The sequence below is a fragment of the Anarrhichthys ocellatus genome, unplaced genomic scaffold, assembly GCF_004355925.1.
Source record: "Anarrhichthys ocellatus isolate YVR2014 unplaced genomic scaffold, GSC_Weel_1.0 scaffold3, whole genome shotgun sequence".
Classification (NCBI taxonomy): Eukaryota; Metazoa; Chordata; class Actinopteri; order Perciformes; family Anarhichadidae; genus Anarrhichthys; species Anarrhichthys ocellatus.
In genome coordinates this window covers 15,800,375-15,815,452 of record NW_022280033.1, presented here as the reverse complement: position 1 = coordinate 15,815,452, position 15,078 = coordinate 15,800,375, and the positions used below count along the sequence as shown (strand labels likewise).

The 15,078-nt window shown below is 44.7% G+C and overlaps 1 protein-coding gene across 4 annotated transcripts in view; it reads right to left on the bottom strand.

The window, feature by feature from the left end:
* The window catches only part of cdh23 (cadherin-related 23), a 148,243-nt gene that overhangs the window by 81,883 nt on the left and 51,282 nt on the right, over window positions 1–15,078 (bottom strand). For all 4 annotated transcript variants that reach the window (XM_031878740.1, XM_031878749.1, XM_031878758.1 and 1 more), the window contains exons 7-9: window positions 6,790–6,984; window positions 6,576–6,704; window positions 2,986–3,064 (exon numbers count right to left, since the gene is read on the bottom strand). In XM_031878740.1, the coding sequence (XP_031734600.1) occupies window positions 2,986–3,064; window positions 6,576–6,704; window positions 6,790–6,984 (403 nt within the window). The remainder of the gene's footprint in view (window positions 1–2,985; window positions 3,065–6,575; window positions 6,705–6,789; window positions 6,985–15,078) is intronic.

Below are 15,078 nucleotides of genomic sequence, written 5' to 3'. Positions count from 1 at the left end.
ACACACACACACACACACACACACACACACACACACACACACACACAGAAAGTCATCTGACAACCTTACCCTCCCACCTTTATCTATTGGCACTGCATCACCCTTCAACTTCCATTATCTATCAAACTTATAGTGATTTTATCAAGCCTACAGGCTCCATCTCCATGAGGGCTTAGTGCGGCGCTATAACTCTTGATTTTTCAACGACTGGGAATACATCGCAACACCTAATTAATGTCTTTTTAATGCTCTTCTCCTCTAGAGCTTAACTCAGCCCTTCAACTTTGCAGCAAACACAACACACACACACACACACACACACAACAATACAACATGTGGCAGCAGATGGTAAGTAAGACTGAGTGGGCGTGTGCACTGAATGAGCGCAAAGTGTTTACGGTGAGCTCCATGAAGAAGTGGGCCGGGCTGTGGACTGTGCACGCATGCATTGCAGCACAGACACTCACAAATAATACATGACTGCGCACATGTTCACATGTAATGCACACACACACACACACACACACACGGGGTCAAATTCCTTCATTCAGCGGCGAGGTCAGGCAGTGACTCAGCAGATGGCAGACAATGAATATCTTCATCACCCACAATGCCCACGGTGCGGCAGGCTCAAGCAGTGCCAGCCCTTATCAGCCAGCTGGCCATACGGGAGGCACCGATGTCCTTCCATCCTGGGCATTCGGGGCCCGACAGGGGGCATGCAGAGTTTAAAAGGATACAGTCTACATACTGTAATCCTCCCAACTGGTGTTTATTTTCACCGCTCGCATCAATGTTTCAGAGCTGGAGGATCTCCGAGGGACTGTTCGTCCTTCGGGATCCAAACGTTGATTGTGATGAAAATGAACACCCTACAAGGGTATTAAAGCGGTGCATGGACCGCCGAGTCATGAATGCTGTGTTTCATCTTAATAGGAATATGGAGATTACTAGCAGAGGTGGGCAAAAAGAGAGCTGCATCTTACAGGAACTTGCTAAAACAGCTGTCTCCTGATCCTTTGTCTTTTGTTTTTGACCAGAACGAACAGAAGGCAATTGGATCAAATAAGTAAATATCAGGTCAACAAAGGTTTCTTTTTTTTTGCAACACGATGATAAAGACACATTCAGTGGCTTAAATGCACACTAATAACTCACAAATACCCAGATCTGAGATTCAAACAAAGCATTTTTAGTTATTTGATAGGATATGTAGCCATAAAGATAACATATCCATTTCACCTTTGACCTTTGTGTGCACAGTTATAACGCCAAAGAAAACCAGATGGTGCTACATAGATGCTACAGCAGTAGTAAAGTAGGAGATGTTGTTGCCATTTTACAAAGCGCTGGTAACCGAGTTATACTTACTCCATTAAATGACTGAGAGTAAGATAACCTGTTTACGGTGCAGACGTGACAGTAGCATTAATCTGAGTTTTGACTTAATCGAGTTATAATCACAACACCAGAGCAAACTCAGTGTATGCTTCTACATAGTTTATGGTTTATTTCTCTCTTTTTGCTGATTGTGGCTTCTTTAAAATGCAGCTTTACTCACTTCAGAGTGGCAACGTTCATTTATTCATGAGAGTTCAGCACAAGCTACAAACAGTGACCAGAGACTGTTTAAATCATAGATGTGGTCTTGGTGACGTTACCCGTAGTATTTGGTAACAGTTTGGCATTTTAACGTTGGGGTTCTATGGGGATTGACTCGCTTTTGGAGGAAGCCTCAAGTGGCCATCTGAGGAACTGCAGCGTTTAGCTCTTGAGCGAGAAGCTAATGAGGAATGCTCTCCTGGTAAACGCTCAGCAGGTGACATCACTCAAAGGCATAGAGGAAATCAGTTTTTTTTTGTCATTGATTTATTCATCCTGCAAACTTCTTAATGGAATAATTAAGAATAATTTCTCTATATTCATGTCATTACATGGACTAGTGCAGAGCCTGTTCAGAAGGAGTTTGCTCAGAACGGTCCGATCGCTTGGCCTCCGGTATTGCTGCTTGCAGCTTTCTTGAGAACCGCTCATCCAAACAATTTGACACTCGACACTGCGCTCCCTACCACGACATACTTGCATGCACTAGCAATGCTGGAGTATACTCATTAGGGTGCAGAAGCTCAAAGGATCATCGACGGAGAGTGAGCTTTGAGATGTAATCCGATGAACGTTCAGGAGAAGACAGACAGACAAACATCATTTCAGTCAGATTGGGATGAAAATAACAGCAAACTTTATAGTGATAATCGGAGATATGGATCAACACCAAAACCTAACTTCTAGCTCCTTGCCCCAAAGTGAATGTTTCCACCAAGTTTCATGGAAATCTGTTGATGACTTTTTGAGATGTCCTCCTAGCAGACGGACAGACAGACAAAGTAACTGTCAGGCACAAACATCGCATCCTTGGCAGAGGTAAGAAAACTCTTCAGAAGTATGAAAGCAGGATCACTGCTATCACCTTATCAGCAGCGTGCAAACTGTAGCTTCCCTTCGTCTCCTCACAAGTAAAACTCTCGGGTATAGTAACTCCAGCACAAGTTATGGATTATAGGACGAGGCCCAGTGAGGCGGACCTTAGTACTGACACTTAATGTCACCGCCTTTTACCTAAACTGCATGTGTGACACATCTAATAAAACAATCGAACACAAGTAGGCAACAACAGAAAATCACAAGATCACACTCTTCCGCCAAAGGTTAAATCTGTCGCTCTGACGAATCATAATCCTGTTTTGATAGCACGAGCCAACTTGTGAATGACGGCACTAAACGAAGGCTGACATCCGCACAACTGCACCAAACAGTGATTAATAGCTGCTTACGGGTAAGCCTATTCTCCAATTCTGAGGCTGTTCTCGGCCGTTATTGACTGTTGTGCCCGATGAGACTCGTCCATTATTGCTGTGGGATTATGATAAGGAGTGATCGATTCACCCCTCTGTGCTGTGGATGTCAGATTGATTAAGTGACTCAGACCTGAGATGATGGTGTAGCCGATGCCTCTCGGTCGGCCGAGATCCTGGTCAATGGCCGTTATCTTCCTCACCTCGTATCCCTGCAGAGACACACACACACAAAGCATACTGTGTAAGCTGCATGCAATCTTTACAGTCGCATCTTTTAGCATTTCTACAGTAGGCCATCACAGTTAACAGCTATCGGCTAATGAAATAATTAGATTCCTATATTACTGGTTTTGCCCCTTCATTATATTGTAAAACTAATTAGATTTTTGGCCTTAAAGAAGGACGACCCCAAATAGTTGATCTCAGGAGGCGGATTCGACTGTCAATCTCACTATATATATATATAGGGTGCTGAATGTCTTGATTGCTTATAATTACTTGTTTTTGCCGAGTATAGAAAGCCTTTTATTCCCCCCCCCTAGAACAGGGTAGTGGGATTAGGGCAGAAAGTTGTATTTACAAGCAAGCAGGCTAACTAAGTGACTGGTTCTCTGTCTGTCTATCCATTTCAGTACTACAAACAGCGCACCACCTACACATATACACTTACACACACACAAACACACGCACACACACACAAAAAACAGCGCTGTCCATTATTCTGAAAAAAACAGCTCAGCGATGGGAAAATGTATCTCAGTCAAATGTATATCGGACAATAGTTTTGTTGTTTTTGCTATTTTTCAAGTAAAGGTCGTGAATGAGCACCTTTCTCCCACAAACACAAAATGACTCTGAAATGTAGGAGCACTGTATTTCCAATGCTGTAAATGTAAAAACAATCTGGAAAATTGGAACAAAGGGACAAAGAGCACGAGGGCAGAATAATCAAACTATCTTTTTCATTATGGAGTGTTTTATTATCTTTCATTGGGGTTTATCTCTCCTTTCAGTCCACAACTCGCCAAAAACCACAGTATGACAGGGGAGGGGGGGGAAAGAAAGAGAAAGCTGTTTGAAAAGTCTTTGATCCGCTGAGCTTTCTCAGCCTTCGTGCCTCAATCAGACACGGTGGTGATACTTAAAAACCCCTGTGCTGCAGTGAGCGATGGAGAGACCTTCCCTATTTCCAAATTGTCTTCCTTCTCTCCTCCCACCCTCCTTTGCTCCCTTCCTTCTCCCCCTTAGATCACTCACTCACGCAAGCTGCCTGCCATTGATCCTGCAAATTGTGTCTAAGGCGTGTTTATGCTCCATTTCTGCCAAAGCATCTCCTGTCATTGATCAATTACAGCAGAATCAATTACAAGCCTTTTAGAGAGACTGATTCACACAAATCAAATAGCAGAGAGGGAAACGCTCAGAGGATTTAGGGAAAGATTACAGCGTGCACTTTGTCAGCACGACCAAAGTGACATCAAACCAACAGATGGGGCCCTTCACAGGAGTTCCGCGCGTCACTTTTTATTTTAACTACGCACACGGAGGTTAGGCGGAGAAAAAGGAAAACTTTGAGGAGCTTTGAGAATGTCGCGAGGAGAAACCCTCACGGAGTATAGCAGATCCAAACCTTTCCTCGTCACAATTCCACGTCAGCTCATGTCCGTGTGACCGTCCTTGCCGAAAGCAAAACCGAGGCTTCAGAAGGGAAATAAGAGACGAGCGAGTGGAGGAAGTGATGCTGAAGTAATGTGAGCAATATTCTCGAGCTGTCCACACAAGTGGAATATGTTCAATCAACCATCGAATATACAATCCCCCCTCCTGCAAACATATAGAGACACACACGAAGACACACACACACACCTGCACATCTCTCCAAACCAAAGCCATCACCTGCTCTCCCCCTCTTCATCCTTTCATTTCGAGCTATACAGTGCATTACCCACCAACCCATTCTCCTTTTCCTTCTTTCCCCTCAATGATTTGACAGCCAAATTGTGTTTGTCCTAGAAGAAGCTGAAACGTCAGTCCAAGCAGCATGGATTCACAGGTCTAACAGCTGAAAACCTTGCCCTGTGATTTCATCTGTAAAAAAATAAAAAAAATCTTTTACTCCTTTGTCAAAGTTTTCTACGGATGACGGGTTGATTGTTTCTCTGTGTCTGTCTTCCTCTTTTTTCCCCAGCCAAACAGGAACTGAGTGTGTGTGCACTCACACCTTTGAGAAATGACCTATGACAGGGATCCAAGTTTGATATCCCTTTACGTGTAAATGTCATGGGCCTTGAGAACAGTTGACACTCGTTCAGTCACTGTACGCCCTCAGCTTATCACCGCCCAACACTGCCTTATGGAAATGACACATGCCTGTTGGAATAGCACATGAGGGCTTCGGAAGTGTGTGTGTGTGTGTAATGCTTGCATCTCTGCCTTTCTGTCTCACTTTAAGCACTGTTGTTATCCTGTCTGTATCTGTTGTGGGGTCAGAGGGGCTCGCTAACAGATCTTGATTGTGCGCCTGCCGTGACCTCCTCTTCCAGCGGTGCAGTAATGGGATTACGCAGTGCCCCCTACCGTCAGAGGCAGGAGCTACACCACTCCAAGGCAGTATTACTGAGGCTTAACGCTGCTCAGCTGCTGTGAGAGGCGCGGAATCCATTCGCCAATGTCAACTTGTGATCCAACGTAATGGCGCTCCTTTTTAATTCTCTCCGCTTTATTCCGTCACCGAACTTCTTCCTCTCTCCTTTCACCCCAACATCTCTCTCTATTTCTCCCCCCTCCTGTTCCTCCTGTTGTGACCTTCCCGGTGACAGTTGATGAATCAGAGAGTCAGGGAGACACCGGGCGTCGACTCCGTCACGCCCTGTTAATATGCATGCAAATGTAGCACTTGACATTTCTACTACAGCACGATGCGATGCGAGGGATGTGCTGGTGGGAGGACTGACTGGGAGGTGTGGAGGGGGGGCAGAATGAAACTGATAGAGAGAGAGAGAGAGAACAGAAATAAGGATGGACAACATTATGCCCCTGTGTGTAATTCCCTCTCTACGAGTGGAAACATCAATAGCTGGACCATTAGCCACCTGGGAACCGAGTTTAGAGGGCTGAGTCAGGGGAGTGAACATAATGGTGTACAGGGAAACAGACACTCAGTGTATTAGACGCCCATTACAAAGCTACTTGCGATAAAGACAAAAAGGTAAGGTCATGGTGAGACTCCCTTGCTTAGCGCTTCGTACTATACAAGGACTTCATACTTCACACGCATGCAGCAGTATGAGCACATGAAGGTAGCATGGTGAGATAAATCCTACAGCCCCTGTGACCTTTGCTAGAGGCCTCACATCCCTGAAGCAGGACTGTAAATCTCCCGCGGTAATTACAGTCTCCAACACTTGCTGCGCTGTATGTCGGAGCCTGGGGCAGAGTTTGGGTGGGCTTCTGGAGGTGAGATAGCTTGCCTTGATAATAACTCAGGCATCGGTTTCTAACCACATTTCCCCCCTACACCTGCTCCAAACCCCTCCTGAATAAACAAAGAGTGTGAACATGGGGCAGGAGGAGCTGGGGATGAGCAATGAGGTGACAAATAAGTTGGCAACAGAGAGGGATGGGAGAGCAAGAGACGGACAGATTACAGGGTTTCACATAGAGGCTGAATGAATGGGCTGTCTGTGGCAGTGTGATGTCAGCTGGGATCGTATTACTGACCAGGGGAATGTCCTCCTCGATGTTGGTACTGTAGGGCAGATTGGTGAAGATGGGGTCCATGTCCTGGACATCAGTGATGGTAATAGCTAAGTTGGCCAGCCGGGACAGAGGTCTCACTTTGTCTTGATCCTGACAGACACAGAGGCAAAAGTTTGGTACGTGCATGTGTTTTTTACGCTCACGTAGACGGGACATTTCTGTTATGTGCGCTGACCGTGGCGTTGACAGTGAGCTGGTACGCTGAAGTCGTCTCGTAGTCCAGTGGTTTGATGACGGTGACGGTGCCTCGGGCCCCGTCGATGGAGAAGAAAGGAGAGGGAGGCTGGAAGGAGAAGAGAACACTGCCTCCAGTGCCCTGGTCTGGATCTGTGGCGTTCACCATGAATACTGATCTGCCCACCAGTGTGTTCTGAAAGACACATTCAAGCAGACACAGACACACACACACACACAGTGTCAATGTTACAGTAAGAAATATTAAAGAAAGATACCAATATACTGCTGCTGAAGTAGAGACTAAACTTATGACCTTTATGCGGTTTATACAGAAGCCTTATCTAACCACATAGCCACAATTTCATTTAGATATCATTTTTGGGACACAGTGTCCTAGTTGTGATTGTGAATGTGCATATTCTTCCCCTGCGGCAACTCTCCCAAATCATGACTGCAAACAACAACGTATTCTGGGTCGCTGTGGATGAATAAAAGCAATGATTAACATGGCCGCTTTGATCACTCGTGATTGGTTACTGGCCAAAGGGTCGACTCAGCAATTCTCCAGTGGCTCCCAATGGCAAATTGTAGAGCACAAACAATATGTTTATGTTTACCATACTGGATACCAAATGGACAAAAGAGGATAAAGATTAAACACAGCCGACTCCAACTGCCTAAGACGTTTGATATTTGTCTCTAAGACACTTTAATGTAAAGTGTCTTTGAGAATTATGAAAAGCGCTCAATAAATAAAATGTATTATTATTAAAGGTATAGCTTCTAGCTGAATGAAAACACATTCATTCATTCAAAGTCATTCCCTCACACAGCTGGGCTGTGTGTCAGAGCAGCAGCATCAGAGACACAAAACCCTTGGACCACACTGCAGCTCTATGAGGCTCTCACACTAACATTTCCATTCAAAAGCTTGAAAGAAGGCTGAGGTGAAACCAATGTCGCTATCTCGTCCTACAAACTTCACTGGATCCCCAAAATGACACGTGGAAGAAATTATAATGATTTTAATTTGGAGCTGAACTTCTTTCATCGCTTCCTGTTTTTGACATCTCAGTTAGAGAGAATGTCTGTTGCAGCTTCACATTGTGACTTCCTCTGATAAAACAGATGGTACTAGAGCACCTTCAGTGACTTTGGGATACCCTATTGTCTTTGGTATTTGTCACAGCGTCTTGTAAATACAAGCCTTGCCTATCTGTGTTTCTTGCTAAAATTGTCTTTGGTATCTAAAATCGAAGAGTTAAGAAATATCAACAGGGCAGAAAGGCAGCACAATATCAGAGCACTGTTTGTCTTGGTTCTTGTCAGTGTTGAAACCTGGCGAGGGAAAAAAAAAAAAAGAGGAGGCCATATAAAGAAACCCAAGGTATTGCAGAACAGCTGGTCTGTAAGTTTGAGCAAAATCCTCATTAATTGGAATTTTATCTCAAAACAGCCACACACACACACAATTAATAAGAAACGAGAATGCCGACAGATACGAGAAAAAAAAAAAGGTTGTGCGAGAAGACCGGAGGTATTCCAGCTCGATTACTGGAAAGAAACGCTTGTTCTCTCCCTCTCCCTCTGTCTCACACACTCACCTGTGCCCACTCACACAGCGCAGAGTGTGTGGCCTTGTTTACTACCGGGGGAGAGCGTGGCCACATGGGGGAGGTCATGGCGTTGAGCTTAGCTGGGCCCTGAGCCAAAGCTGAAGTGACACAGTAAGAGAGCAGTTGACCCCACGGTCTGTCGGCGCAGGTGTCAGGGGAGTGTGGCGGTGTACCCGTACATACATGCTTCCATGTGCTGTGTCAGAGTCTATAAAACTGTGTTTGTATACGAGTGCTCGGCTTAGGGCATGTGTATGTTTGCATCAACATGTGGGATGAGACGGTGTCTGTGGCTACGTGTGTGTGTGTGTGTGTGTCTTAAGACCTGTTGATCCACTGTACTCTCAAGGACAGGGGGGCCACCACCGAGGTAACACAGCAACATAACAGGAAGATAAGGCCAACTGCCTCTGCTGCACATTCACTTCACTCAGTCTCCCTGCTTCTGCCGTTCCCCTCGCTTGATTCCTTTAACTGTCTCAGCAACTGGTCTCAACACACGCATGAGCACTGCTGGAAACTGGTCAGTCCGTCTAATCAGAATAAGCCAGGCAGCCACATGGGAATTGAGGGACAGGGGGAGGAGAGAGCTCCAAGTGGTGTAGCGCGGGGGGAAGACGAGGAGAGCAACCGATATCACAGGGTTCAGTTTCTTAACCATGAAGTTGAAACCCCTGATGTCTGATGTGTGCAGACAGTGTCGCGGGTCATTTCGGAGTCTGAATTAGGACTGCATGTTAAGGTTTTTCTTGCCCGTTTAGTTCCGAAGTGCGTAACTTCATAACCTCCAACACCCATTTTTGAGTTAAGCGCTTTTTATTGCTGTTTCTCCAACTATAAAGAAAAGCAGTGGCCGTGGTGCGACAGAAGCAGGCAAGGAAGTAGGAAGCCACTCTTATTGTCGAAGCAAAACACCTCTTGCAGGGAAATGAATAATAATAACCAAAACAACAACAGGACTAAACCATCTCTTTGGTAAGTCTGTCAGTTTGCAATGTTCTGCTGTGCTCAGGTCACTGAACGATTCAACCGCAGCACCGAAAGTGTAGCTGAAGTAAGCACAGGCGGCAACCTCCCGTTCTGGAAATTGAAGGCAATCTGGAAGTGAACTTGTATTCTTACGAAAGGCCGTCAGGGGGCGGCGACTCTGGTTGCATAAAGAAGTCTGACCGTATAGAGGTCTGAGAAAATGACCCTACTTGTCACTTGATTTATTACCTCAGTAAACATTGTAAATATGAGTTTATGGTCTCAATCTCTATTTTCAGGTATTCTTCGATACAGCATGATGTTCATTTCGTAAATTATGGTCACATTTAGAGTCAAATAGACCATAAAGCAGGGTATGCTTTAGGGCGGGGCAACCTTCTGATTGACAGATCGCCACCACGGCGTTGTCCGATCTGGGAGCTTTCCGTTTTTTTTGTTAGTTTTTACAACTTTAACCCTTTCACAGTGTGTTTTCAGTTCATGAAAGTTAATTGTAATATTTTTGGTCCTTTACAAATGTCTTATTCAGCATTCGATTTCACTGAGCTCCACCCTGTCGTATTACTTCTGGTTGCAAAAAAACAAGACAGCAACAGCAAGAGCCTAAGTGACTACGTCCACTTCTTGTGAGCAAACCTCAACGATAGAACGTTGGAACAGTTACTAATTCACTCCCCCGCAACAATAATTTCACTTGAATAAACATCTAAGCTGCATGTCTCTGATATATTTATCATGCTTGTCAAGTAGTCTGCTTATGAGAGAACTGGAAACATCTGTACAAGGTACCCCACCGCCTGCAGCATGAAACTGGAGCACAGGCACTTAATAAATGAATAAAAATACACAAAATCAAACTCTGGGTGAATGGATCAAATATTCCTGCTTGTGCTTGTTTGTGTGTTTGTGTGTGTACATTTGTGTCTGGCATGTCTTCCTGCTTTATAAACTTTGCTTTGATGTCAAGGAGGCAGTTTGATAGTTGAGCATTAGATGTGTGTGTGTGTGTGTGTGTGTGTGTGTGTGTGTGTGTGTGTGTGTGTACACATCTTTTTGGAAAGAGGATGAGATCTGGATGTGTGTGGAGGAAGTGTGTGATATGACGTATCCGTTTCCTCCCCTAAAGCATGCCGGTTTCTATCTCTCTCTACACAGCAGCCTGTGAAACAATGAATCATAAACACCTCCCAGTGAAAAATGCCACAAGGTTCAGTAAATAACGTCACGCTTTCAAATAAATAAACACACACACACACTCACACACACACTGGTGTCGATCTGCCAGATTTGACAGTACCGCGGTGTTCAGAGCGGTTCAAGCAACAGCAGTACAAAGCTTTACTGAGAAGCACAGATGACCAACTCTCAAAAGTCTGCCAGTGTGCTGCCAGTGTGCTACGTCAGAGGTGAGCACACTTGGCCGTGTGCAGGTGGAGATCATCTTTGAGCTGCCGTTAGACTCTGGAGGCTCGGATGCCTGCTAACAGATCCACAACACAACCATTACCCGTTCACCTTGTTCATTCTCATCTTGTTTTCCCTTTATCCCCCTGAAAGGCTTTGAAGGTCAGAACGCCCCATTTGGATAAGTGGTGCATTTCAATATTAAGAGAAAAGCAATAAAGCAAGCTATTAAAGTAGTCATAGCTCATCAGTTACTCGTGATGAATTTCTCTGCATTCCAGCAGTCTGCTACTAACTACTACTACTACTACAACAACAACTACAACAACAGCAGAGAGCTCACCACACCCTGTCTGGCAATCAGAGAGCTAAGAGCCTTCAGACATATCGTCTTCTGCTTGGCCTTTTGTCCCTTTCATTGGATCTCAATAGCCTCACCATTAGTCCATTGATTGGACCCGTGTGATGTAGATTACAAGTCAATGTGGGTGACCAGGCACAAAATGTAAGGCAGTGAATCCTTTGGTTTTTATGATCCTATAAGACAGTCCAATTACTTCTCCATAAACGAGTCGCACAATAAACAATGCCCAGCAAGGCTTGGCGAGACCAGTGGCAGCTAAACTGGGAACCACTGCATGCTAGCTGAGAAGCACTGTACGTGTCACCATCCATTTCTTCACAAGTGCAAAAGCCAGTTGGTTAGCCACGGCTCATATTACTACATGTATGCCTTGACAGTGCCTTGTAGCTTTTGAATAAATGGGGGCTATTTCCGACGGGAAGCAGAATGTGAAGTGGGGAGACAGTTGGCGAGGGATGAAGAGAGTTCCCTGCTGCGTCTTATCTGAAGTGCACTGCAGGAAATCACCCTCTTCTCCCTCTGAGAGATGCTACTTATTGAAGGAGAGGAGGAGGAGAGACGTACTGTAGAGTACACAGAGATTGAAACGAAGAGCATACTGTATTTATTTGGAGATTATTCAGACCTCTTGTTGTAAACCTGATTAAGGATTCATTCAAATGTTGCCATTAATTCACTTTCAATACTTCCTAATAATGATGCAATATACATTTCTGTAAATATCTTAATGCTGAAATACAAAATTGACCAAAGTATTCAGACCCTTAGCTAGTATGCTGCCAGTTGATTTTTGTTGATCCTCTTATTTGATCATCGTTGAATCATCATTAAAAACCATCTGTGAGAAATGTAGTAGACTGGACATGCGTTACAGGCACATACCTTTATATGTCTCCCTATAGTTCCCAGTACAAGAAAAACCCGAAAGCCCTGAAGTCCAAGGAACTCTCAGTAGAGGTCCAAGACTTGTGTTGAGGAACAGATCCATGAAGAGTGTGAGAAATTATTAATCAACAAAAGCTCGCAGGAGCACAGGTGGCATCAGTGTGTAAAGGACGAAGTGTGGAAACGTCATGATTCTACCGAGAGCCCGCCCTATAGCCAAAGTCAGGAAATGGGCAACTAGGATATTGGTCTGGCAACGGCCACTCAAAACAGAGTTCCCAAGTTTCTCAGCAAAAGATGGCAGAGCCTATCAGAGGGACCGGCATCTCTGCTGCATTTTATCAATCAGACGGTTGAGATGGAAGCCACTTCAGACGTAACGCATAACGGCCCAGCAGAAGTTTGCCAAACGGCACTTACAGCATGAGAGAAAAGCTTCTCTGGTGTGAGGAGACAAAATGGGTAACTTTGTGGCCTGAATGCCACGTTCCACATCATGCCACCATACAGTGCAGCTGGTGAGAGCCACAGTTCAGTTCATTAAATGGCTAATACAAGTGCCATTCCAGCAATGCATAGTGCTTTACTGCTTTGCTGTGGGGATGGATTCTCCTCAGGGGCAGATAAAGAACATACTCAACCAAAAGTCCATGTTTTAGGACATGAAGTCAGGCTGAACTGGCTTCAGAGGAAGTCTGAATGTCCTTGAGTGGCTCCCACTGTGAACCCCAACAAAAAAGACCACTGATGCACTCTGTTAACATTGGCAGAGCTTGATGGATAAGCAAGGAAGAATGGGATTATGAAAAAGGGATAGCTCGGAAGACTTACACAGAAGAACTGCTGCAGATGGTGGTTCTACAAAGTAATAAATAAAGGGTTTGAACACAATTTGTATCTACTGTAGATGTTTCAGTTGTCCATTTAACTCTGTCTCGATGAAGTCATATTTAAAAGGAGTCCGATTACTTATCAAACTGCAGGCACAAGAATGTCAGAAAGAAAACCTACAGAGTACAAATTGTTCAGAGATTGAGAAAAACAAAGACAGAGGATGACAGAGGATGAAAGAAGAGAAAGAGAGCGAGAGCACAGACATGAGCATATGAAAGTGAACGACTGTCACTAACAGCCATGAGACATCGGAAGTCCCTATTTGCTTTTAACTGCACCTCGGCTGGGTCGAAGGCAGCAGCGGAGTGCTGGTCTCCTGTGGGCCAAATTTCAGGTTTACATGACTTCTGGGGCCCTGGAGAGTCCATGGCTGCCAAGACCCCAAGACTACATGTCCCAGCTCCTCTCTGGGACCTTGAGGGATGACAGGGCATGAAGTTCACTGCGGGCTGCAGCTTTAAGTGTAATGGACTCCAGTGGTTAAACGTCAGCTCTCTCCTCTAGGGAGTCCTCGAGGGAGTCGTCGCAACAGTGTGTGATGATACTCCATCCAACAACAACTGTTTCAGTCATTTCTCCAGTATGAAGGGAAACAATGCTCTTCAGGTGCACAAGCTAAAAGCCCCAAAATATAAAAAAAAAATATGAAATAACAATAATAGTCATTATCAGACTGAATGTGAAAGATTGAGGGTTTATGAATAGCATTGGTAGCATGTTGCTGTTACCCATTCAAATAAAATAGACAGCTAAAGTAATCTCTACTTTCCCTTCTCGATTGCTCTCGATCAGCTATGGAATTTATGCCATAATGCCTGTACTTTTCTGTGTGGGGGATAAACATGGTTCTATCACAGCTGGTCAGTATTCTTCTATTTATCTGTTAAGTACATTTAGACGATCAAACTCTGACAAAGTTAAATCATCACCCAGAAAATGACGTGAAACTGTCCTAAGTGCTATTTCAGATCCATGCCAGCAGCCCTCTCCATGCGTAAGGACTTCATTTGCTCAGGGTTTGCTTATCTACGATGTTTATAACAACACAAAGACACTGCATTGATTTTGTGCTCAGGAAAATGTCACGTATTCAACCTGAGATTTTCTCAGCAAATGGTCTACAGATCGCTGATGATAAGCAAAAGATGCTCTATTGATTGAGCCTGTGACAGATTGAGCTCATCTACCAATAAATGCAAACGCCAAACTTTGGGCAGTGATGTGACTCAACACCTCTTACTTAAATAGAACAGATGGATTGACCCTCTAATTAAATAAATGACCAACTGATCACCTGACCTACTGACTGAGATTGGTGCATCCCTACTTAGGCATTGACTCCTGTTGATTAAGTAAGAAATGGCTGTCAAAAGTCAGCCTTTGGCGTGCTATTTCCACCATTTCAAGTCAAGTTGACTTGTTCTCCCTGGTAAAGGCTGCGGCAAACCCATACACTTTTGAGTACAACATTTTGTACTCAGATTTTGTCAGAAACGTTAAAGACATGGTGATTTGCAGTTGCTCCGGCCCCCTGCTGCTCACAGCTCCAGAGGCCCAGCTGTTCACTACAATAGAGTCATGATTACACCTACACTGCTCGCAAGGTTCTTAGTTCCCTCCCCGGCTGTCTGCTCTCCGCTTCCAGCCCAGCAGGCATGTGATTGTACCGGCTACACTCACCATTTCACTGCCTGCCTCTCACGACCTTTGTCCCTCTGTCACTGCCTCCCACATGTGGCGCTTTGTTACACTGCCGCTGACGTTATTCTGACTGATGTGAGGAGATGTATCACAAAGGGGAGAGGAAAAGAAGCTATAGAATTAGGTGAGATGTAAAGGGAAGTAACATATGTTAACTAAATAGGCTTTAGAAATGCATTCAAAATGTTCCTGTCTTTTGATTAGCTGCTGTTTGGAAACATCTAACAGGACACCTGAACAGCTGCTCTACACCAGAGTGCAGGGTCTGCAGATAACTGCCAGTCGCTGACCGTGGGTAAAAATGATGAACAAACTTTGGAAGATTTGAACACAGCTCACCTTTTTGGCTTTGGTAAGTTGATATGGTATTCTGTGAATATGCCAATACACTCTATGCCGTCCACATATACAGGAGAAACCACAAGATCAGCTA